Raw genomic sequence first — 26,025 nt, forward strand, 5'->3', positions numbered from 1 at the left:
CCAGGGGAGGCTCAACTCATATCAAAGTTAGTTTAGCTTCCTAAAATGAGCTCAGAAGGGTTCCCTCTTTCTGCACTCTTTGGAGAATTCCTTTCCTTTGAACATTACCTGGAACTTATTATAAAACCATACAGGCCCATAATCCCAAGCAGCTTGGGAGGCTGAGGCAGGAGGATCACAAGTTCAAAGCCAGCCTCAGCAAAAGTGACGCGCTATGAAACTTGGTGAGACCCTGTCTTTAAATAAAATACAAAATAGGGCTGGGATGTGGCTCAGTGGTCGAATGACCCTGAGGTTCAAACCCTGGCTCTCCCCCTACCAAAAAAATAGAAAATGAAGGCCTGGTTTTGTTCAGATATGATTTGTAAATACTGATTCTATTACTGCAGTGATTACTGGACTATTCAATCTGACTTTCTTCTTGAATTACTTCTGACTATCAAAATTTACTAAAGATAGGCCTGCTTTTCCCATGTTTTCCAATATTCGTCGACAGTCCTGTCTATGACCTCTGTAGCATTATATTCACGTCTTCCTCCCCTCTGCCTTTTCGATTCTCAATAAGTGCCCGCCACTTTCAGTTGTGCTTGGCTACCTTTCCAACCAACCACTGGCCCTGCGACTCCTGTGGCTCCAGGCTGCTGACTTGCTGGTCATCTAGCCTCTACCAGAGCAGAAAGCTCATCACTGTGTTTGTGAAGAAAGGCAATTTCAGCTCATTTGCCTTAAAACAAACTATAAACTGCATTCAGGCAAGTGTTGGGGAAGGACATGTGTCATTGATGTGTCATTGTGAACACCGTGGTAGCACAAGTTCAAATAAGGCTGGAGCACTGAGCCAGAGCAGACTGTACTCTCAGCGAGGAAAAAAGAAAATCAGACAAATGTTGAAAAAAACCTATTCAAGCAAGGATTTTTATCAAAATTATAGCACTGCTTTGAAAGAACATTACATTGTGATCCTAATAAATACAAAGAATTCCCCAGGGAAATATCTGTGGGAGGAAGAAATGAACCTTAATAACCACCTCAGACACAAATGGCCCTCGACACAGGCTCCTCTCCTCCTGCTTCCCAAACTGATTTGATGTAGAGGTTACAAATCCCGTTCTCAGTAAATCTTCACGCTCTTTGATATGAGAAGATCATATCAAGGACGCACAAAGCAGCCTAAATGTGCACCCAGCACTGTCCCCATGCACCAGGGCACCTCTGAACCTGGACGGCTGCAGCCCAAACTGGAAGGGAGACTGTTTCACACCATGACTTTGCGTCTGCTTTGAATTTTTTACCACATGAATGGTGACCTTTCAAACGACATTTTAAACTACACTTTAAACCTGATGCTACTCCCACTGAAGACAAATGTGACTTAGGTGGACAGCATCAGAGAGACTCATTCACAAACCACCGCATCCCCTACCCGGACTCAAGGTGCGCTTTCCGCCTACTTGAAGAGTCGCGCATCCATCGCCAGACCACCTTAAATGCACCCGCTGCCTGGCCCTGGTGTACACCCTCAGCCTGTGCCCAGGCAACTGCTGACCCACCCATCCAGGCCTCTGTGTGACCGCTGCCTCACCTGAAAACAGCAGCGTCACCGCTGATTTCCTTTCGATGCCAAATGATATTCCTCCATGCGGTTATCACACCTTTTATTTATCCATTCTTCGGTTAATGGACATTTGGGCTATTTCTTTTACATATTACGGATTTCTTTTCATGTTCTCCCTGCACAGTTTATATCCGTTTTGGAAAATTATTCAAATCCTTTACCCATATTTTTAAAAAATGGGTTATTTGCTCAAGACAAATATAGCTCATAATTTAAAATTTCAAAGAATAAAATTTTCACTTAAACAGAAAAAACAAACACAATGGTGAATTTTGTGTGTGTTTCAAGAAATAAATCCCTCTGAATAATTTTACCTATCCACGTGTACTTCACATATTATCAGAATGAAATTAGAAATTCTTTTTGAAAAACTCACATCTGTGTACACCCCTTGTAGATAAAAACACTTTCATATATACAATCTCCCTTAAACAATCAAGACTTGTAGCAAACCTATGATAAAGGTAGTATTGTTTTATTGTACAGTAAGGGAACTAAGGTTCTGGGGCTCTTTTAAGAATCTGCTAAAAGAAAAAACAAAACAGTTATGTAAGCATTTAAATCACCTTTTAACTGAGTCTTTTCTGACATTTTTATTACTTTTTTTTAAATTATTTTTTTTTTTTTTTTTTTTTTTTTTTTGTAGGGAGTGGGGTGTTTGCCAGGGATTTAAGCCAGTAGCACTCTATCATTGAGCTACAGTTATCTTTTAATTTTTTACAGACTGTATTTTGACTCCTTGTACACAAATGGGGTACATCATTTCGTTTCTACGGCTGTACATGATGTAGACTCATACCATTTGTGTAATCACACATGTACATAGGGTAATGATGACTGTCTCATTCCACCATTTTTCATACCCCCCTCCCTCTCATTTCCTTCTACATAATCTAAAGTCCCCCATTCTTCAAAAATACGGAACGCTTCATGAATTTGCATGTCATTCTTGAGCAGGGGCCATGCTAATCTTCTCTGTATCGTTCCAGTTTTAGTATATGTGCTGCCAAAGCAAGCACTCAGTCCTTTTTCATTTTCATTTTGAGACAGAGTCTTGCTAAGTTGCTGAGAACCTCACTAAATTGCTGAGGTTGGCCTCAAACTTGCAATCCTCCTGCCTCAGTTCCCAAGTCACCGAGGTTACAGGCATGCACCTGCACCAGCCACAGGGTAAATTCCAATTTGAAAAATTAGTATACTTGCTTTTCTTTACAAAAAGTCATCATAAATAAAATATCTCTATTTACTCAGATCTTTCCAAAATATCAGGATACCTAACATTGTTAAGCATATTGTACGCTTTTTAAAAACCCGAGTAAATTTATTGTTCAGGAAACCAAAAGATTGCATTATTTACTAGCTATAAGCAGGTAACAAAGGTAAGAGGTATAATCCACTGTGTCCTGTTATTCCTTTTTGAATTTTGACATACAAAAAACACTATGTCAGCAATCTTACGAGATCAGGAATTGCATTTGCTATAAAATGTGAAGTGATGAGAACTGGAACACAAAGCACTTGGTTCTCTCTCACCATCTAAGACGGTCCAGTAATCAAGAGACAGCGTGCTTTTGTCTGCAAGCTCTCACCCTCTATTTCACATTTTGTAGGTACACACTCAGTCCCTAAAGAAACATGGCGTCTCAATTTATATAGTGCTGCTGCATTCCACTGACCCCTTGCTGGAACAGCACCTGGGGACCACTGTGCCCAGGAAAACTGACATGGTGTGTGGGTAATCCTCGCTGTGGTCAGCTGACCTGTGTGTTTCGGGGTGTGCAGCAGCATTCCTGGCCACCGCCACATTAGCATGGGCATCAGGGTCAACAATCCAAAGTGTCTCAGGCACTGTCTCCCTTTGTGATGAAACCCAGCAATTTTGTCCCCAGTTGAGAAACCACTGACTCAACAGGATGCCCAACAAAATACTTTTGTTTTTTTCAACATATCCCTAGACAAACAGAAAAGGAAAAGCACACAAAAGAACTTAAGATGAGATGACAGCTTTGTTGCTATATTCTTTTTCAAAAGGCCTTCTTTTTACATTTTACTTTATCTATCAACTGAAGTATATACAGATAAGCAATACGCTGGCCAGGATTTGTATCAAAATAGAAAGGCTTAAAGGAGGTAAATGGAACATGGTCGTCTATGTGGTAAATGTGCACAAAATTCATCATACAATTCGCTCTTTCTACCTACCTGTGAGTGCATTGTGATAGGTAAATGCTGACCAGGTCAGAGGGTCATAATTGAGAGAGGCAACGGACAGCCCAGGAGCTGGACAGGAAACGAGGGGAGAGACTAACAGGTGAATGAGGTCGCTGAGGAGTGTTCACTGAAGCCCAGAAACTTACAGACTCACGCAGCATAGGACACTTGCTAAGAAAAGAACTCGGACCCTTAACTTCCACCAGCACCTGATCTTTAGACGCAGCACAAGCAGGAAGCAAAGGCTGAGGCTGAGTTGCAGGTGGACTGCCTAACCTTTAAAAGAGCATCCCAGCAGAGTCAACCTACAAAAGGACTTGGAGAGGCTGTTTTCTCCCCTGAGTCTTAAGCTCCACAAGTTTAAGAAAATCTGTCAAAATGCCAGCTGACTATAAGCTTAAGAGACAGGCTTCAGAGAGAACACGTAAAAAAGAACAGAATCTTTTTTATACAGGAAATGCATATTTAACTTTTTCAGAAAACACAGAAGAGTTTTCCAGAGTAGGTGAATTAAAAATGGATTCTTTACCAATATAGTTTAGACAACTCACTAAACAAGCAAAAAACTAAAATCCAGAGCAAGCAACAAAAGTTAATCCTGAAGGTTAGGAAGCTTCCAAACCTGAAGAGCACAGGGAAAGCATGGCTCCCTCACATGCTGACTCTCTCCCTGAGGAGCGCGGGCCACGAGAACTACCCTCAACCCGCTTGGGAGCTGAGGGGAACCAGGAGGGCAGTGCCTGGACAGAGACAGAGCACCAGTGGCCAGAATGAGTACAAAAAGGAGGCCCACACTGGACGCTCTGGAGCTCAGAAGACAGAGGGTGGTAACGGAAATGAAAATCCACTGGAGGGTCTCAGAGTTCAAAGTTTCCACTCAGGCAACACTGTTCTTCCACGGGAAGCCACTGACGGACCAGCACAGCTGAGGAGCCACTGCCAGCAGTCCTCCCCGTGAGAAATGCCCAAGGAAGCCCTTCAGACGAGAAGGAGCGCCAACCACACAGGCACAGAGGGGCCAAGGGCAGCTGCTGCCGTGGTGGAAGGCCAGCATCAGGACCCGTGTGGACCCCAAGTGCTCCTCTGTCCTGATTTTAAAGACAGGATAATCTGGCCTCTTCTCTTCCATACACCCCTCTACTGCCTTCTCCCGCCTAACTGCTCTGGCTAGAACTTCAAGTACCATACTGAATAGGAGTGCTGAGAGTGGACATCGTGACTTAGTCCCAATTCAGAGGAAATGCTTTCCATCTCCCCATTCACACTGGCTTTGGTTTTCCTGACGTAGCTTTTATGATGCTGAGGAAGGTTCCTTCTATCCCTAATCTCAGCAGTACTTTTATCATGAAAGAGAGCTGGATTTTATTCAGGGCCTTCTCTGCTTCTACTGAGATGATCGTGGGGTTCTGTCCTTAACTGTAGGTGCGTGATGAGTCGTGAGTACTGACTGGCGTGTGGCCAACCAACCTTACATTCCTGGGATGAAGCCCACTTGACGTGGTGTACTATCATCTTAATGTATTTTGAATACACTATGCTAATTTTTTAAAAAATGTAGTTGAAGGAGCACAATGCCTTTATTTTATTTATTCATTTTACGTGGTGAGGAGGAATCCAGTGCCTCTCACATGCGAGGCAAGAGTGCTACCACTGAGCCCCAGCCCAGGCCACACTTCGTTAATATTTCATTAAGGACGTTTACATCTATGTTCATCAGGGTATTGGTCTGTGGTTCTCTTTCCTTGACGTCTCAAGGGATCACCTAAATGCTCACCTAAAGATGGGCAGTTAAGCACTACAGTGACCACACAACAGAATGTCCAGCAACAAAGGACACACCATACATAGTATGACCACACAACACTGTCCAACAACAAAGGGGACACGCTGTAGTGTGACCACACAACAGACTGTCCAGCAGCAAAGGGAGCAGGCTGTAGTGTGACTACAGAACACTATCTAGCAGCAAAGGGGACAAGTGCGGACTCTTGCCATGTGGATGGTGCTCACAGCCTCTGCACTGAGCCAAGGGAGCTGCACACAGACACAGACGATCCCATTCTCACGTATTGTCACGATGTAGGTCCACTGACTGGGGAACAGTCAAGGCGAGACACTGCTCTGGGTGAAGCACACGTGTGTCTGAGCGTGGCTGCAGTCACACAGGTGAACGCTGACCATTCACCAGGAACATCTCACCAGCTATCAATCAAACCTCGGAACGCCAAGTTTCAGAAAACAAATCCAAACACTTGTTAATGAGCAACATGCCTAAAACATAAGGTTGAGGTTACACAAAGGAAGCTAAAAGAAAGACCTGGCAAGTACCAACAATCTAAAGAACTCCAGTGTAGCTCATCACACAGGTTTATACTTGTCATGTACAGTTAGAGTTTTAAAAACTGACTCTGTGACTAGGACACAGCACTTCTCAATATATTTCAAATACTTTGTATCACAGAGAACATGTTATGCATCAGTGAAATGATCTGGTTGACACTGAATAACAAAAATATGGGCTGGGCTGTGGCTCAGAGGTACAGCACTTGCCAGGCATGTGTGAGGCACTGGGTTCAATTCTCAGCACCACTAAATAAATAAAATAAAGGTCCATCAACGACTAAAACAGTATTTTAAATCAATCAATAAATAAATAACAAAAACATAACCTCTGAAAACTTAACTACATGTAACTTTAAAATAAGATCTTTTTGACCCATTGGGTTATGCAGAATTTATGTGGAAATTGAATATTTTAACTGAATAATAATAAACATATTACTAACAGATATCTATGAAATATAGGTGAATTATAATTAAAGACATATAAAGCACTGAATATCAATGAGCTCATTAATATCGGTGAGCTTAAGCTAGAAAAAGGATTTTTGAAAAATAGTAGTGGGTTAATGAACCAGAAAACAAAGATGTAGAAAGCAGAGCTCTAAGCTGAGATCTACTTCTGCAGGCATGGAAGGAGACGCCCGACCGACCACGCTGGTTGAGAGAAAAGCAGTGGATGCCCACACCTCAGTTCTGGGCAGGAAGTGGGGGGGGGGGGGGGTGCTGCGGAGGCCAGCACGTGCAGCCCACTGCATGTCCACTTACCGCCAACAGAAGACGCACTTGTTTGCGCAGGCCAGGCTGGGGGTGGCCTCCACGCAGCGGTGGCTCTCGATGCCGTAGAAGGTGTGTTTGTAGCAGCCACCTCTCCCCCGCAGCATCGACTGTGGCAAGCAAAGAGCAGTTACTTGAGCAAAACCGTGGAGGCACAGAAACAGAAGCCCCAGGCACCGTCCTTCAAGGAGACACGAGCACCCTGCGGTCTCTGCGTGATGCAGAACTTTGGCTCACCCCATGTTCCGGAGGTGCTCTGGGGTCTCTGAAACCCACTGAAACAGACCTCTGATCCACCACCTCCCAGTGCTCCCTTGTACACACGCACAGAACGCCCAGGTGACACCAGCAGACAGCCGCACAATGCTGGGGACAGATGAGAAGGCTCCTAACGACAGGCGCAGCGCTCAGCTGCAAGAGGATCCCGCAGGGAACAAGGGAGGGCGGGTGAGGGGGTGCGCCTCAGGTTCATTTCCCACCGACGGAAGGGACAGAATCTGAACATGTCTGAAAGAGTCACGAGAAAAGCGGCACATGCATGGGACACAGGTGACCCTGAGAATGCCATTTAATGGTGGGGGTGGGGTGAAAAGCTCACAGCGCACTAGCAGGAAGACCACATGCGTCCCTGAGCACAGGAAGCAGGACATCTGCAGACACCTCACAGGGTCCGACTAGGGTGGAATGGGGATACCACACTGTTCAGGCATCAGCAGAAAGATGCACCCAGATACTCCATAAAAATGGTCTTGATTTCAGCAAAAGCAAATCGGTGGCGCCAGAGGAAGGTCATGGAAGAGAGGCCACAGCAGCCCCAAGGTCAGGGAGAAGGGGGAGGCAGTGTGGCTGGTGCCACTCCCCCCGTAGGAGCAGGGCAGAGGAAGCACCCAGACAAGAGGGCCTTGAGGCCAAGTGATGACAATGATCTGGACTTCAGAGCCACGGAGGAGGAGGGCAGTGGGGGAAGCTGGCAGGACGGTGCTCAGCAGTGCGCCTCTCCTCTGTCACTTCCCTAAGAGACGTTCACACTGTGTTGGGTACGACAAGAAGAGGAGATCACAGTGACCACTTCAGTAAGGACTCGGGCACCTGTGCACTTCCACAGGGGCCTTCCTGGAAGCCCCCAGGAAACTGAGGGACCACAGTCACCAGGGTACTAGCACAGTGATATGTGCATAAAAGAAAATGACACAACGTCCCACCAGCTTGATCGTCATGCCGTTAGTGTCTGCAGGGTCTGGGTGCCAGGAGTCCCCCAAAGGCTCCGCTAAGGCAGGGGTGTTTCAAGGTGAAAAGACGGGGCTGTGAGACGGTAGCCGGGCAGACCACCTAGAGTGGGTGGCGACCGTGGGTCCCTGGGGCTGCCCAGGAGGGGCGTCTTCCCTGCACACCTCGCCCTGACCCTCTGCTTCCCATGAGCTGAGCTGTTGCCCCGACGCCTTTCCACCACGTGCCACCCACCATGGGACTCCAGCAGTGGAGCCGGCCCTCCAGGGACTAAGCCTCCGAAACATGAGCCAGGTATTCTGGTCACAGCAAAGAAGAGCTGACTAACACAAGCATGAAGTCTTAATTTTGCTCTTCTGATAAAAGGAGTGCCCCTGTCTGGCTCACTTAGTACTTGCACTGAAAAAAATAAAAGAGAGAATGAGGAAAATATCGTTCATGAAAACTACATCCACATACTGTCTTCACATTTCTAATAAAATATACAAGGTGAAAAAATTAAGATCTTACAAACAGCATTGAAAACTAAAAGTCCACTGAACACCAGTCACAGAGTAAGTTCTAACAAATATCATGCCAACGGAGAAACACGGTTGGAGAACTGCACATTCACACGTTATTCACCAAGAAGTTCATACACAACTACAGAGCAGCTGCGCCACCTGCCCACCCTCCACCACCTCTTCCTGCTGAATTCCAACCCAGAAGCAATCCCACTCGGAGACTGGGCCTTTGAGGAGGCAACAGAGGTTGCTGAGGTCAGCAGGGAGGGTCACAGCTGGACAGGCGGGGGACTTGTAAGAAGAGACATCAGTCAAACTGACGTTACCTCTTCATTAAATCTCTCAGTGAAACCGTCTAAGCCTGGGGATTTTCCTATGGGGAACTTTTTAGTCATTCAGCTTTTCAATAATTACAAGACTATTCAAACTATCTATTTCATTTTGATGGAGTTTTGAGAAATGGACCTTCCTCTATGCTGCCAAGTTTATCAACATAAAATTGTGTGCAGCACTCCCTCATGATCCTTCCCATGTGGACCTGTAGTCTAACTGGTTCCCTCCCTGATGCTGATGGTCTGTTTCTTCTTTACTTTGCCAGAGTTACTGCAGGCTTATTCCACTTATTGAGGTTTTCAAAGAACCAGTCCCTCCTTCCATAGGTCTTTCCTTCTGCCTCTGTGTGTGTGTGTGCGTGTGTGTGTGTGTGTGTGTGTGGCAAGGGGGGCATGCATGCGGGCACATGTGTTTGCCTTTTTTTTTTTTCTCTCTCTACTTTCTTGAGGTAGAAACTAAGATTACTGACTTGAAACCTTTCTTCATTTCACTCTTTCTTTTTCTGGCACTGGATTTGAACCCAGGGGTGTTGGATGCACACATTTAGAAATCTACCTTGTATCTTTCTGTTACTGATACCTCGATTCCATTATGATCAAAGTACTTCAATTCCTAAAGTTTTGTAGGTTCTTTCCATGGCTAGCACAATCTACCCTGATGAACTACTCCACTGGCACCTAGAGAAAGCAGGCATTCTGCTGCTAATGGTGGTGGTTCCAGGTGTGCCAAGGTGAGCCTTCACCTGCTGGGCTCTGCTGCTAATGGAGGTGGTTCCAGGTGTGTCAAGGTGAGCCTTCACCTGCTGGGCTCTGCTGCTAGTGGAAGTGGTTCCAGGAGTGTCAAGGTGACCATTCACCTGCTGCTGGGCTTTCCACATCCTGCTGTTTCAATCAGTATTACCAGCAATTGCTGAGGTGGTTTCAAAGTCCCAAACTGTAACCTGGATTTTCTTTCTCTGTTCAACTCTTACAGTTCTCGCTGGATACCCTTGGAGGTTCTCCGGCTGATGGATGTGACCTTTAGAGTAAACACTCACCATCCAGGGACCTTCCCGCATGCGGGAAGACCATCTGCATGAAACCCGTTTTCCCGGCTTCACTCCACTGACCCTCGTGGCTGCACCTGCAGTGAGGCGGGTACGGAGTGCCACACCCCGGGTCAGGGCAGTCATCCACCCGCAGTCTGCAACACCGCACTGCTGCACCGGGGACCCTACCTCTGAGATACCCACCCACAGGCCAGCGCCTGCTCGACCATTTCATTCTTATTTCTTGATTTACTGCATTTAAGCATTTTTCAGAATCTGTCTTATCTTGTGCTTCTGCCTCTCTCTGTGTAGCTGGGTAGTGATTATTCTCCCTATTTCAGCCCACAGAGGTGACTTGTCACACTCTACCTCTGTCCACATTAACTCACACTGTGCTTCTGACTGTGTAGCTGGGTGGCTGTCCTCAGTATCACAGCACACAGAGATGACTTGTCACACTCTACCTCTGTCCACATTAACTCACACTGTGCTTTTGCCTGTGTAGCTGGGTGGTGATGGTTCTCCAATTCAGCACACAGAGGTGACTCAGCACAGTCTACCTCTGTCCACATTAACTCTTGGGGTCAATAAACTGCTGAGGAAAGTGATCACCTATTACCCACATGTCTTCCCTGCTCTTCCCTCCTTCTGGATGCCCCAGGGATCTTTCTTTTACCATTTCTTCAGTTTGAAGCGCCTTTAGCCAATCTTTAAGGCAGGTGTGCTAGCAGAAAATTCCCTTGCCTTTCCTTCATCTCATAATATATTTATTTACCTTCCTTCTTGAAGGGTTCAATACCTGGTACCAAGAAACATAAAATAAGATAAAATACAACCAGGTTGGAAGTGTGCAGCTCAGTGGTAGAGCCCTTATCTACCTAGCATGTACAAGGACTTGGGGCAAATTCCCAGCAATGGGAAAATAAACAGCAGATAGATGACAGACAGATGCAAGATCTAACGTAGAAAAATATGTTCAGTTAATGAGAGATCCCAACTTCATGAAGAAACAGTTCAAAGATAGTTTTAAGACGTGGCAACCTTCAACAGGCGAATGGATAAAGAAAATGTGCACATAAACACAGTGGAGTATTACTCAGCCTTACAGAAGAATGAAATAATGGCATTTGCAGGTAAATGGGTGGAGCTGGAGAGTATCATACTAAGTAAAATGAGCTGATCCCAAAAAACCAAAGGCCAAATGTTTTCTGATATGCACACACTGATTCACAATAAGGAGGGTGGGGGGTTAGAGAAAAATAGAGGTACTTTGCATTAGGCAGAAAGGAGTGGAGGGAAAGGAGCAGGTACCGGGTTGAGAAGGACAGTAGAAGGAACCAGATATTATTACCCTATGTGCATGTATGACTTCATGACCTGTGTGATTCTACATCAAGTACAACCAGGAGAATGAGAAGTTATACTCCATTTATGTATTACCTGACAAAATGTATCCTACTGTCTTATATAGTTAATAAGAACAAATTTTTTAAAAAATAGAAATGGCCATTAATAAATTCTTTGAATTGGTTAAAATCATTTCTAGGACTTCTAAGGAAATAATCTAAATGTAAATAAAGCTTCATTCTTTGTATAGTAACAAAAACTCACTTTCTACAGTTAATTTACAGTGGGGGGTGGGGGGACTAGAAACATCGTCAGCATCCAGTGTGGTGAATTAAATGATGGCACATTCATCGGAACTCACAATGTCATTGAGAATCACAATGGTCAGGCGCAGTGGAGCACGCCAGTAATCCCAACAGCTCAGAAAGTTGAGGCAGGAGGATCCCAAATTCAAAGCCAGCCTCAGCAACTTAGCGAGCTGCTAAGCAACTCAGTGAAACCCTGTCTCTAAATAAAATACAGAATAGGTCTGGGGGGCTGGGGTTGTGGCTCAGTGGTGGAGCACTTGCCTAGCATGTGTGAGGCACTGGATTGCATCCTCAGCACCACATGGAAATAAATAGATAAATCAAAGGTATTGTGTCCACCTACAACTAAATAAAAAAATAACATAGGGCTGGGGATGTGGCTCAGTCAAGTGCCCCTGAGTTCAATCCCTGGAGCCCAAAAACAAACAAACAAACAAAGAATTACACCAATGTGTAATAGGTAGTGTTAAAAAATGATTGAAAATACACACCAAAATTTCTATATCATGAGAATAGTTTATTATTTATATTGTCTTATGCTGTGAAGGAGTGTGTGTTATTTTAATAATAAACAAAAGAAAGTGCCTTCTGAGCCTGGAAGTAGCGCGACCCGCTGTGGACTCCTCAGCAGGCAGAGGCCATGCTGAGGGAGGGCTTGCTACCCTCATCTCGGGCCTGGCACTTCCAGAGTTAGAGAGCACCAGCCCCAACCTCCACATTATCTGGGAAGGGCGTCTTCAAAACAAATGAATAAAGTCCTTCCTTCTGAGAGTTCCAAAAAGCCTAGCAACCTCTGGTTTCACAACATCAGTCCACTTAAACCTCGCTGAAGTCCTGGACATACAAGGATTGGAACCATGGACTCCAGGGGAAAGCCATGGACATGCACACCCAAAACAACCCGAACGTCCAAAGTACCAGACAAAACACTCAAAGCAGCTATTTCTGGAGGAGGAAGACAGGAGAGGCTGTGTCCCCTGCAGAACAGGAGGACCTGCAGAGGCCTGTGCAGCGCCTCTGGGCATGTGGGCTGGGCTGGGGCTCAGAGGTGAGCACGTGCCTAGCAGGCATGAGGCACTGGGTTCGATTCCCAGAACCACATAAAACAACTAAAATACATGTATTGCGTCCATCTACAACCAAAAATGTTTAAAAAGAAAAAAAAAAAAAAAAACGGATCTAATGCCTTGTCACTGGAGCTCAGAAGGAAGAGGGGTGCAGAAAAATTACCTAAAGAAACAATGACCGAACACCTCTCAAATTTGTGGAAGTCCTAAATTTACAGATCAAGCTTGGGGGAACAAACAGGATAAACCAAATAAAAGCCACATCCAGACATATCTTAGGCAAACTGCTGAGGACCCGTTCAGCCAACCTTGGCATCTATTACACACGGCCTCTGGGTGGGGTCTGAGGGGCAGTCCCACAGGACAACCTATGGCAGAGGTGCAGACCAGACGTTCAGCTGGGTCCAGAGTGCTGACATAGCTGTCACGTACACATGACTCCTCACAAAAGAGCCCTCCCGCCTCCATCACTCAGGAAGCACCAGGGATTCTGGAAGCTCTTATGCCAGGAACACAGGACAAAGATCAAGGAAGGATGTGTTCCTCCTTGTGTCACAATATCACAACAATACATGCTGCATGTCCCATCCACAGGCGAGGGGGCTACAAGGCTAAGGAGAGGCTGTAATTAAATCGTGACTTCGTCAAATTAAGTCCTCCTCCATCAGTACCCCTGGAGTGACACTCCCCTGGCTGAAGGACCTCCTACTCCCCAGGTTCCCACCCAGATGGCAGAGGTTCTGGGAGTGAAGCCAAGGCCACACAAAGCACTTGACCAGAATGCCCGCCAGGCCCTTAACCTCTCAGGACAGAGGACAAAGAAAACCTTATTTCCGGGCTGTGACACCAGGGCTCTCAGCAGCTCTGGCTTGGCCACCACGCGCTGACAGATGTACCACCACAGGTTCACCAGGCTGGCAGGAAGCCACGCCCACTCCCTACGTGTAACCAGCACTCTGGTTCCTGGACCTGCTGCACATCACAAACTCAGTGACTCAGTGCTACAGAGATGGGCTATCTTCTCACAGTGCCATGGTCAGCTGGGTGCTCTTCCACTGGGTGGTGTGGCTGTCACTCAGGCATCTGCAGAAGACCTTGCTCGGATCTGTGACAGCGCGTGCTGGCTGGGCCCTTGGTCTCTCCTTACTTGGCCTGTCCTCCTCCAACTCCTCATGAACTAGAAGCTGGGTTCCCAAGCACCTGTCAGCGTCTGCTCGCACTGTGTTGCTAATGTGCTACTGGCCAAAGCAAGGCCACCTAGCCAGCCTCAAGGATGTGGAGGAGTAGGGGAGGGTCAGGTAAGGAAGCGGGAGCAGAAGTCATGATCAGTGAGGGCTACCCCTTTAAAAGAACTCTTCTCACTTAGACTGACTGTGCGCACCTGCAAGCCTCCAGACAGAAAGTCATCAGAGTTCACAGTTAGTTTTCAAAATTTTCCACACTCCACAGAACAGGGGAAAGCTCCAGAACAAGTTTTACTTATTAGTAACAAAGTTCTGGTAAACATTTGGTGATCGTTATGATTCTTCTGGAGAACAAGAGGAGGCATGTATCTGTTGCGGACATTTACTACATATCTGCCTCAAAAATACGTACTACACATCCAGCACATTCTGTTCTAAGTGACCTGCAGGAATGTGATTCTGACACATGATATTGACTTTTTATATAACCTATGGTTTTTACCATGAAAAATATAAAAACATAACCCAGGGGCTGGGGTTGTGGCTCAGTGGTAGTGTGCTCACCAAGCACATGTGAGGCCCTGGGTTTGATCCTCAGCACGACATTTAAAAAAAAAAAAAAAAAGGTATTGTGTCCACCTAAAACTAAAAATATATTTAATAATAAAAAAAAAAGAAACTTAATAGGTACTAAGTAATTTATGCCAATGCTAGAAACTGAAATTTTTGTTAAGAGGGAAAAGGGAGGATGATTATAAAATCAAAGAAATTTTCTGAATGCTAATGTCAAAATTGAAAAGACGTTTTGGAAAACTATTCAAAATATGTGTTAAATCCCCAAGAAACAAGTGCTCCATCCAAAGACTTGTACATGAATGTTCACAATTTTACATGAAAAAGCAAAAGCTAGAAGCAACCTCCAGGTCTACTATCAGGTAAGTAATCAAACTGTCACATATGCACATGGTGGAACATTACTCAGCAACAGAAAAGGAAGTGCTGATACACACAACAAAAATGATTCTCAAAATAATTATGCTGCATAAAAGAAACCACACCAAAAAGAGTATATCCTGTGCGTGTATGCAAATTCTAGAAAATGCAAACCCAACAGACAGTGATAAAAGCCAATCAGTGGTTTCCTAGAGACAACAGCAAAGGATGGGTCACAAAACAGCACAAGGAAATTCTTCGCAGTGTTCATTATTCTGACCTAGGCGACGGCTTCACTGGGTTGCATGTGTCTCAAGACTCATCAGATTGTATACTTTAAATATATACAATTTTTTACATGTCAATTATGCCTCAATCAATCTGAAAAAATTAAAAGGAAAAAAGACACTGGAGTTAGTTAAAAGTAGCTGTTCCCACCAGCTCTAGTGTGAGATTTTGAGGCTAAAAAAAAAAAGAAAGTAACTGGATAAAATCAACGAAAATGTCTCACTTGTAGTAATACGGGGAGGGCAGAGCTCACTGGTACAGCATGTGCGCTACATGCAGGAGGCCCTGGGCTCAATCCTAGAAACAAAAAAATAAGTACCTACATACACAGTGATAGTAAGGAAAAGAAGAAAATGACCTTCCAGCCTCTGAGGTGTCTATTCAAACAACTCCTGTTTTGAAAGTTGGTATTAGAGAGAGAACTGAACCTCTACTCTGCAGTCAACAGGAACTGCAGCAACTTTACTGAGTCATCATTTCAGATAACCGTTATCAACTGGTGTTCAAAAGAGCACATATCAACTCAATGGTTGACAGAAGACAACCATTATTGAACATTTCAATAATGCCGAGGTGAAGTTCAAGTACTAAAGAGAAAAATACAACTGAACAAAGGAGGGAGTAAGCGTGGCCTCCTGTCTTGGTGGCTGACAGACAGCAGGCCTGCCCCTGTGCAATGCCTGGCACACCGCCACAGGTCGAAATGGAGAGCTCAGGCTGAAAGCACCAAGCCTCATCGGCACAGAAAATGTGGTGAGGAATATGCCCAAACCCAACAGAAAACCACAAACAACCAGAAGCTTCTGGTCGCTCCTGGAAGGTCGGCATTACACAGAGCAAGAGAAGAGGTCTAGTGTCTTAAATAGCTCAGAGTCATTTAAAAAAAAAAAAAAAAAAAAGCTGGTCTTGATTTTAAGAAACTAAGACATAAACAGATGAAATGAGAGGTCTCTGACTGGGTATTAGCTTGGACAGACACATTACAGTGGTCACCTCAGCATCAATTTAGGAAAGCTGAATGTTCTGGGCACTAGATGAGATGAAAATGTACCCAAAAGGAAACTGGACACTGCTGGATGGAAACAGGCACACTCAGGGGACTCTCCTCTAGGCTGGGTGCTCACACACACAGGAAGCCTGGGCGTGAGTGGTACCAGTGTCCCCGTGGTGGTAACACTCCATCTCACCTTTTGACTTTTACGTGTCTGCACCTTCTCTTATTCTACGATGCACAAGTACTGCTTCTGTAACACTAAAAGGTCATTTTAAAAAGTGAATTGGAGCACATATTCCAACAGGGCACTAAGACAAATGGACGACATTTGTGTTACAGAAAGAAGCTGGTAACTGCTTTCTGAGCTGCAGAGAAGGGCTTTGGAATCAGGGAGTGCACAGAAGGTGTGCACTGAGCTGGCCAGTGCGGCAGCCACCAGCCACACGAGGCTGCAGTCACGTGCTTAAGACAGGACACTGTTCTGGGAGACGTGAGTAGCAACTGCTTACTGCGTGAGAGCCACAGCGTGTCCTTACACACGGCGAACATCATGGCCCCTTGCACCAAACTGCATGATCATGCCAACCAGAGAACCGTCAGGTAGCCTGAGCACCAAGCCAAAAGGAATCGTCCACATTACAAGTGTCCAACAGCAGCACATGGCGAGGGGCTGCGTCACTTATGTGCTAGTTCAGGCCAGGCAGAGTACACGTGGTAAGCATGCTATGTAGGGAGCAGGCCTAATGGGCAGAGCTGGAGACCACCATGGCGGAGCGCTCTCCCTACACCACCTATACACTCACTGCACTGCCACTTCCCGGCCTCAGACGTGACTGGATCACAGGCTCTCACGGGAACGCCTGCTTGAGTTCTAGACTCCCTTTGGAAGGAAGAGGTGCCTGCCTCTGCTGTAGAAGGCAGATTCGTTTCAGCTCAAGGCTGGGTGCTTTGCAAGCAGCCCTCTTGTAAGACTGGGGGTTCCCTGTGTGCTGTCCCTGGAGAAAAGGGGGGCAGTCCAAAAACACTATGTCCCTGAAACAAGAACCTACCCAGGTCAAGGGAATATGAGAGCAAGCGCAGGCTGGAATGTCCACACAGATGCTTTCTGAAGGGTGCTCTCCTGTGTGCTGGGAAGGAGGACGAGTCACTTTGCTGCATGCAGGCCAAGTTCCTTGGGATGCTAGTCACACCACAGTCACAACGACGTCGCTGCTTCTGAATCTAACCACAAATCCTCTCCCTGCAGCAAATGGTGTGGGGCAGGCCCTTCAGAGAGGACAAGTGCTTGTCCAGCCAGCAGCCACTGAGCAGTCGTGAGAGACAGAAGCACTACTTTCTGGTGATGAGCACCGTGAGGAGTGGAGGTAACCACTAGACGGTCCCCATAAGCATGCTTCAACAAACCTCATGTCTCCTGGCAGCCTATCACATGCCCTACGACAACTGGCACACGTGGCAAATGTGGGGCTCCTCAGCTGTCACGTGAGCCTGCTGTGCATCTGGCACGCGCCTGGGCCCACACCCATGCCACATCCAAGGAAGCCACATGATCATGCCACTGGCTGCCCACCCTGCTGTCTCTGACCCGTAGTCCCATGCACTCTGACAAACATCCAGCAAACGCTGTCAGGTGAGAACGTCAGTGCTGAAGTGAGAAGATCAGCCTCCACAGACAGCTCCTGGAGCTCCCAATGCCAGCTGGAGAGACCCTCCAGCAGCCAACGGGGAACAAAGCTGTTGTACCCAACGAGTAGGGAAGTGGGGTGGGACCAGGGGCTCTGCAGCGCCCAGTACTCCCAGAGCAGGAGCAAACATGACGAGCGATGGGAGCAGACCCCCTGGCGGATGGCCTCCACGGGCAGACACAGCCTGTGGCTCCTCCTACCTGAAGCAGCCAGTGACACCAAGGCCCCTGACCGCAGTTAAGGGCACCGCCGTGGCGGCCAGTGACCACATGTTCTCCTGGCTTTCACGGGCTCCCCTCCCTCCGTCCCGCTGTCTTTCTTGGTGGGCCCGTGCAGCCAGCTAAGTACAGGCTCTCAAGGACACTTCAAGAAGACATGAACACCTCCCTCTAGGATGGGCACCAGGCAGGCAGGGCAAACGTGCTGCTGATGCTACTGTGTGAAAAGCAAAGAAGCCTCGAAGAGCAGCTGTGGACACTGAGGTCCAGAGCAGCCTGCTGGCTATTCTGCTAATGCCCCGCCTCTCCTTCCTTCAAGCAGGAACAAGAAGCCCAAACACCATCATTTCTCAGACTCCCTCGTCCAAAGGGTTCTGATTTAGACTCCACCAACAAACAAGAGGCGCCCGTGCAAGATGTAGGAGGTGACATGAGAGACTGCCCTCCCTCTGGCCACAGCTGAGGACTGGGGCTGACGGCAGACACGGAGCCCGGCTGCTCCTGGCAGGCTGTGGGAACAACTGGACCACTCAAAGCAGTCCTGGGGTCAGGCAGCTCGCCCTGACCACCACCACTCCAGATTTTGCAGGCATTTCCTCACTGATACAGATGAGGAACTGGTCGGGTGGAGACTGCAAGCAGGAGGAGAAAATCAAATGAAGGAGCAGGCAGCATGAGCAGCAGAAAGAACTCCCCCACCAGGAAAAACAGGAAAACCCAGCACCTGAGGGGTGACCGTAGCAGGAAATACATCTCCAAAGTGGGCGAGAGCCACGCTCAGCAGGATTCTCCTGGGTGCAGGCTCTCCTCTACCAACTGGTCCCCCCACAAATGCCTACTGGACAGCCATTACATGCCAGGACTCTAGTGCTGGAAATAAAAACAGAACGCTTACACTGGAAAGAGGAAGTGAGAGGGACAAAGGGAGATGAGCGATGGACAAAGACGAGCAGCTGCAGGGAGACGCCACGTGCTGGGGACCAAGGACAAAGGGGTCCCTCCTGGTGCGTGGGAGGTCGTTGCCTGGCCAAGGTCAGGAAAGGTCTTCTGAAGGGGTTGCTGCTGGTACACTCCAGGAGCAAGGAGAGACCAGCACACAGGGCCTGGAGGAAACCCCGCAGGCACCACGGTCTGCTCCATCTGGCTGCAGTGCAGGAGTCAGGCCACTCAGGAGCCCAGGGGTGGAGCCAGAGGAAGTGCAGGAGACCAGTGAGGTGATCTAACCAAGGTCCGCCAGCGTCGGTGGAGAAAAGCAGTCAGATTCTGTGAATGTGTAAGAGGAAGTACCTGCTCGTGGAACAGATATGCTAACTAATGAGAGAAGACCAAGGGCGCATTCGGAAGCACTAGCCACGGAGTGTGGACAGGTGAGGTCCGAGTCCCTACAAATCCCAGGTGCTGAGCAGGAGCCACAGAAGCCACCACAGGCCTCCAAGAAGGAAGCAGCTGGACACAGACTGCACTTCCCAGGCTGACCTGGCACTGCCTAGACAAGCAGGCACAGGATCCTCACTGATGAGCCCATTCCAGGAACTGTCACTGCCGCCACGTAGACTGTCGATGAAGTCACGGCAAGGATGGAAAGTCGACCTTGGGACCATTACCTGTCCAACTGCTTTAGAGAGGCCTGTCACTGTAAGACTTACAGTGAGACTGTCACCAGAGGCTGGCCACAGAACCTTCCATGGCCATTCCCATTATCCCAACTGCTGCTTGAAGGACGAGATCTCCAAGTCTTCTTAGGAATCTGAAGCTAAATGCAGGCTCAACAGGACGTGGGGTTTGGAGACAGATCTGTTTTCTGTGACATCCCTTCACCACCCCCAAGTGGCACTGCGGAAAAATGTCCAGTTCCACAATTCAAAGTGAGACCTGGCTTGTCTTCCAGACATCCAGTTCCCCATTTTCTCGTGATACAATCTGTTGGCTTATTATCATGCTTCAGTTTGGGCCATTGCCCTGTTTCTCCTTCCGACATCCACAGGTCTGACTTCTTACTCCCTCTTGAGCAGAACAACGACTCACCTCGACCTACCTCCTGAGTTCCAGCTCATCCAGAAGCACCCAGAGCAGCCAGCTGCTCCTCTGTGCCATGGGGCAGCAGCACCAGAGGGTTCTGCACAGAGGGGCCGGGCACTATCAGAAAGCACTGCCTCCTCCTCTTCTTACATGTTGGGCAAATGCCACTTCTTTAAAATTATTTATGTGATACTATATTATCTGTAGATTTAAACCAGTAATAGTAAAAGGGATGGTACAAAATACTAGCTATCAACAAAGCATTTGAGTCTGATATTACTGGAAATCTCTGGAACAGAAGAACTTTTTGAGAAGTGTGCCATTAATTAACAAAGTTAGCATATTGTCTCCAAAGTGGAAGGAATGACAGATGACAGATGTGTCATCTGCTGGAACATTCGTGTATCTCAGGACAAAGGTAGAGGAATAGGAATTAAAAAAACAAAACAGAAACAGGAAGAGTTTCCTGGACATCCCTGAGTGGCAGCAATGGGCCTACGGAGCAGAGTCACCAGAGGACGCGATGGAGCACGTGGGTGAGGTCTGACACCCTGAAGACCTGAAAAGGACAGGGACTGAGAGAAGGCACCCACGAGAGACGGCCCGAGGTGGCTGAGGGCTCAAGCAAAGCTCAGCTGCAGACCGTGGCAACCAGGGCACAGGCACAGAGGTGCAGCCATGGGCTGCTTCCCGCCCAGCACAAGAGGGCAGACAAAAGGCTGTGCAGGAGAGCCAGGACCATAGGAAGCGGCACCGAGAGCGGGAAGTGAAACAGCGCAGGCAGAACAGCCTGACCAACTGCCATCCTCCTTTTCTTTCATTTTTTAGAGACTGGCCTCACTGTGTTGCCCCAGCTGGCCTTGAAATCATGGCGGGCTCAGTCAACCCACCACCCCAGCCTCCCCAACACACCATGCTTTTCACCAAGTTTTCAAAAGAAAAAAGAATGTCCACAGCCGTATCTGTGATACCCAAAAACTGAAAAGAGACCACGTGCCTATCAACAGACACAAAACTGGCCTTCCAGGTACTGTGGCGACATCTGAGCAACAGCAGGGAATGAACCGCTGGTCCATAGGAAGAGCATGCTGGGTCTGGAAGCCACTCACGAGGGACCACACACTACAGAGTGCCACCGCCACGGGAACTTGAGCAAGGCGACCCAACAGCAGCAGGAGCAGCGAGAGCACAGCCACCCGGTGGCGGAGGGGAGGCAGCGGTACTGAGTAGACATGGGCACAAGGAAATCCGCTGGGGTGAGGAGAACAACTTGTATCTCCACTGGGGCGGTGGACACGAGTCCTACATCCATCAAAGTTCGCAAAATTTGTTTTAAAACATTCACCCAAAGTCTGTTCATTTTATTAACTATAAATTATACTTCTAAATATTAAGTGTATTCACTACATGTAACACATCCATATAAAAACTGCATATGGTAGATATAATATTTGAACTAAAATAAATACAATACCTTTGTCCACCTGCAAAGCTTCACTCCGGAGTGGCTCCCAATCAACTGATAACCTGAAAGGAAAAGCAGGGAACAGAATAAACTCATCCCAGTTTTATAGCAAAAGTGATATTCAAATTTAGCAAAATCAATTTTTTTGCTTAAGTTATAAGTCAACAATCCTTGAGCATAAAATATTAAAGGTTTAATTTACCAAATTAAGAAAATAATTGTAAATGTACATGCATTTTGAGTCTGTCGACTCAAAAGGAACAATAAACTAATCCAAACTCACAAAAAAGGTTTTAAACCTCTCAGTACCTAACAGATCTCACAGGCCAGAATTCAGTAAAGCTCTAAAACCTCTGAGCCACACTCTAAACAACCTGACCAAGAACACATGAGTACTGGCTCCTAACAACAACAGGACACACTCTCTTCAAGGACCTGTGGACGACTGTAGAAGAGGACCCTGTGCTGGGGGCCACAAAGCAGAAGTAAGACAGGGTTTCAAATGAGCGACCGGGAATAGCAATCTTTGGGAAAAAACGTAGAATCAGACTGAGACAAACACTGCTCCCGATTCTAGGCACTGCAAGCCAGCGTGCATGCTCAGTGCCTCCACGACCTCACGTTTAAGACTTCTGAGCCACACAGGCACGGAAAGCACGGACCTCGCTTCCTTTTTAAACAGCTAGAAGAGCAAACAGGAGAACATTCTGATTTCAGGAATCGCTCAACAGTTTCTCAGAGGCTTTGAGTGATCAGCCACAATCACCTTGGATCTCTGGCACAGGAAGACTCTTGCAGACCAGTGAACCCAATGGAGAAAGACTGTCTGGATGGAGCAGAAGCCATCAGGGGCTGCTTGCCCAGTCTCCAGAGGCAATGTTTACAGGGCTTTATCTTAAATCCTGCACATAAACAAAGCACTGCAATCTACTTGAAGATGGAACTAATCACACTAAATAACTAATCTCTGATGCAGAACACACATTTAAAGATTACCAAGAAAACTCTAGATCCTCTCCATGATTCCTACACTATGTTACTGACGCTACTAGCACAGAAATGGTGCTGTATTTTATTAACTATTTAAGTCTTTCTCATTCCCGAGATACACAATATCCTATACAATTCTGCACTTAGGTATGTAAAAAGTGCAAACTACAGGACAAACAAACCTCACAGGACACAATGCCAAGAGAGCCAATAGTACAAAGATGCTAAAACTCACAGTACAGAATTCTGTTCCCAGCCAGGATAGAACAACAGAGGATTTACTATTCACCCAAAACACCAAAAAGTGGGCAAAATATGAGAACCACAGTTTCTGGGATATGAAACATTAGGCAACAGAGGACAGTGACGCCAGAGACAAACACGGTCACTCCCACCAGCCAGGCCTGCTGCCTCCAACATCCAGGCCAAGCAGTAGGTGGGCAACCCCACAGAGCCCAAGGGACCCACTGGGTCAAGGGAACAGCTGAGTCTAGGGAGAGTCTGGCTTACATCTGCAGGGCTGAGTGGCCAAAGAAAGCTACACAGAGACCCCAAGACTGCAGAGGATCCCAGCATGTGCTCTCATGGTGCTGCTGAGCACATGGGTGGGAGCACCCCTAGGGCAGGAGACAAGCTGTGCTCCAGTGGGCAGGGCACTCAGGTGGTTCTGACCCAACACTGAGGCCCTGTTAGCCCTCTGAGCTGGTTCTGATCTCACCTAACATCCATTAAACCCTTTCCAAGTAACTTACATCTGTACCATGTTCACAGGCATATTTATACAAAGATATCCAGCAACTAATAAGGTGAAGTCAGGTTTGCAATCCACTTACACACTGCCAGGCACACAGAATATGCAGGAAAACATGGCCACCACTGTGCAAAATAATCCCTCCACTGAAGGGGCTGGCAAGGGCAGAGTTCAACGTAGGAGCACATGGAACAGCTGCAACTGTACTCCAGGGACTCAAAAAGGTGAGAGACCCAGACCGGAAAAAAAGGAGTTGAGCTCTTGGAGGTGAAAGCCACACTGACAAGGTTAACAGAACGGATCGACATGGAAAAGACTGCCCCACTTAAGACAGAGCAAGACACTACCTAACACGAAAACTGGAACAGATGGACATGGAAAAGACTGCCCATTTAGGACAGAGCAAGACACTAAGTAACATGAAGATTGGAACAGAAAAAATAATTTTAAAAAATGAGTCATGCGTCACGTTCAAGCAGCATGCTACACACATAACTGTAGCCCCCAAGGAAAGGGCGAGAAAAATGTGTGAAGAAATAATAGCTTATCAAAATCTGGTGAAAAGAATCAAGAAGGTGGCAGAGCATTGTGCACTATGAGCAGAAGCCCTATGTTCAGTCCCTGTACTGCAACCGGAAAAGGAAGAAATGGAGGAAAACACATTGACAAACATTGCAGCTGAGCACCCCTGATCCAAAATTCCAAAATCCAAAATGCTCCAGAATCCAAAACACTTTGCGTACTAGCAAGACAATTTTGGATTTGGGGATTAAGGATGTTTACTTTAGTTTATGCAAACATTACAAAATACAAAAAAAAAAAAAAAACACGAAAGCCAACACCACCTCCAATGCTGTGCGTGTTGGAAAAGGGAGTCAAAGTCAATAATCGAGAAGAGATCTTCAGGTAGTGCTCCATTCAAGGAACACACAAAAGGCGAGTGACTGCCAAGCTCAAGTCAGAAGCAACGCGAGCACGACGGTGGAACACAGCTTTCAAGTGCTCAAAGAAAGCTGTCAACCTGCACTTCTGTACCCAGCAAACACAGCCTTTGAGAGTGCAAGCAAAACAGCCTTTTTCAGATACACAAAAGCTGAAAGAATTCATCATCAACTGAAAAGGAATGCCAAAAGGACCTCAGGCAAAACATCGCACTGTTGATGGTAGGGCACGTGCGAAACCTGAGTGAGGCGGAGGTGCCATCCCCAGCACCAAGGGAAATAAATGAACAAGAAAATGAGTAGGAGATCCGGGACACTCTCTGGGCTGGGGTGTAGAACAGGGGCAGCACACACTATGCATGCACGAGGCCCCAGTTTGATCCTTACCACCAAAAAAAGAAAAAGGATGTCTTCAGGAAGAAGGAAAAGGACGTCGGACACATCACAGATCTATACAAAGGACTGAAGACCATAAAATACAGTATCTACCTGAGTAAAAATGGAAGGTTCCTTTTTCAGAATATTTAATTCAGACTTTTTTTTTTTTTTTTTTTTTGGTGTGCGATGCTGGGGATCAAGCCCAGGGTCTCCCCTTGATGGGCAAATGCTCTATCACTGAGCTATACTCCCAGCTCAAGGGCCTTTCAAATCATGTAAATCCCTAACAAATAGCAACTGTTTAAACACACCAACACTGTGTAAAATGGAGAGTACAGTAACAACTGCGTGAAGGTCGGGGAGACAGAAATTCACTGCTGTAAGGTCACCTCACACACAAAGGGGAAGTATTCTTTAACCAAAATGCCTGGACCAGATGTGTTTTGGATTTCATATTTTTTTAGATTTCAGAATATTTTCACACTGCAGATATGTTGGGGATAGGATCCAAGTATAAGAATTAAATTCATGTGTGTTTTATACACACCTTTCACACACATTTCACAGCCTGAATGTAATTTTATACAGTGTTTTCAGCGCACCTGAACTTGGACCTAAACCCATCACAGGTCAGGTGTAGAATTTCCCATTTGTGGCATCACATGGGTACTCAAAAAGTTTTAGACGCTGGGTTTCACGGTGCTCGACCTTTACCCCTCAAAGACACACTGATGTGGAAAAGAGGTGTGGTGTCAGGCCTCGAGCAATCACCAAAAGACAAAGCGCCAGAGCTGACAAGCCAGCAGATCTGGCACACAAGGAAACAATCTGAAAGAAAGCGGAAAACAGAAAAGGAAGTTCAAGAACAGGAAAGCAGAACACAAACAGCCTGACAACAAATCTAATCTACCACAAAATCAGCTCAGTGGAAACAGTCCACCCAATAAAAACCATTTCAATCATGAGCACCAGCCTGCACTGCTCCCAGACCTGCCTCCTGGGGCTCTGCATTACCAGAGCGGTCATGTCAAAGGCCCCCCATAAGGACAAGGGACAGAGAGGACAGGGAGGAAGGTCAGCCTCCAGACTCCAAACTCATCACTTGTCTCCAACAAGCCCAGCATTCACAGGCAGCAAGGTGTGGCTGCACAACTCCAGAGGGACGTGTCTACCAGACACAGCACATCAACCTCCCCTGGACGCAGCTGTGAAGGGCGGCCTCTTTCTCTGCACGCTGATCCACACTGACAGTAACAGCAGGAGCCCTGCAGGACACCACGTGCTGGTGCCCACAGCCACCACACTGGCCACCCAGAAGCAGAGGCCGCCTCTCCAGCTCCAGGGACACAGCTGCTGAGCCGACCACGAAGAGCGAGCCCTGCTGCGTGCTGCCTCTCCTGGCCACCAAGGCGGACGTGGGAAGG

The 26,025-nt window shown here is 47.0% G+C and overlaps 1 protein-coding gene across 2 annotated transcripts in view; it reads right to left on the bottom strand.

Annotated features, from left to right (window-relative positions):
• Nucleotides 1-26,025, bottom strand: part of LOC306649331 (S-adenosyl-L-methionine-dependent tRNA 4-demethylwyosine synthase TYW1-like) — an 80,714-nt gene that overhangs the window by 25,378 nt on the left and 29,311 nt on the right. For both annotated transcript variants that reach the window (XM_079120208.1, XM_079120207.1), the window contains exons 9-10: nt 21,551-21,603; nt 6,935-7,053 (exon numbers count right to left, since the gene is read on the bottom strand). In XM_079120208.1, coding sequence (XP_078976334.1) covers nt 6,935-7,053; nt 21,551-21,603 — 172 coding nt within the window. The remainder of the gene's footprint in view (nt 1-6,934; nt 7,054-21,550; nt 21,604-26,025) is intronic.

The sequence above is a fragment of the Sciurus vulgaris genome (assembly GCF_902686455.1).
Source record: "Sciurus vulgaris genome assembly, chromosome: 18".
Taxonomy (NCBI): domain Eukaryota; kingdom Metazoa; phylum Chordata; class Mammalia; order Rodentia; family Sciuridae; genus Sciurus; species Sciurus vulgaris.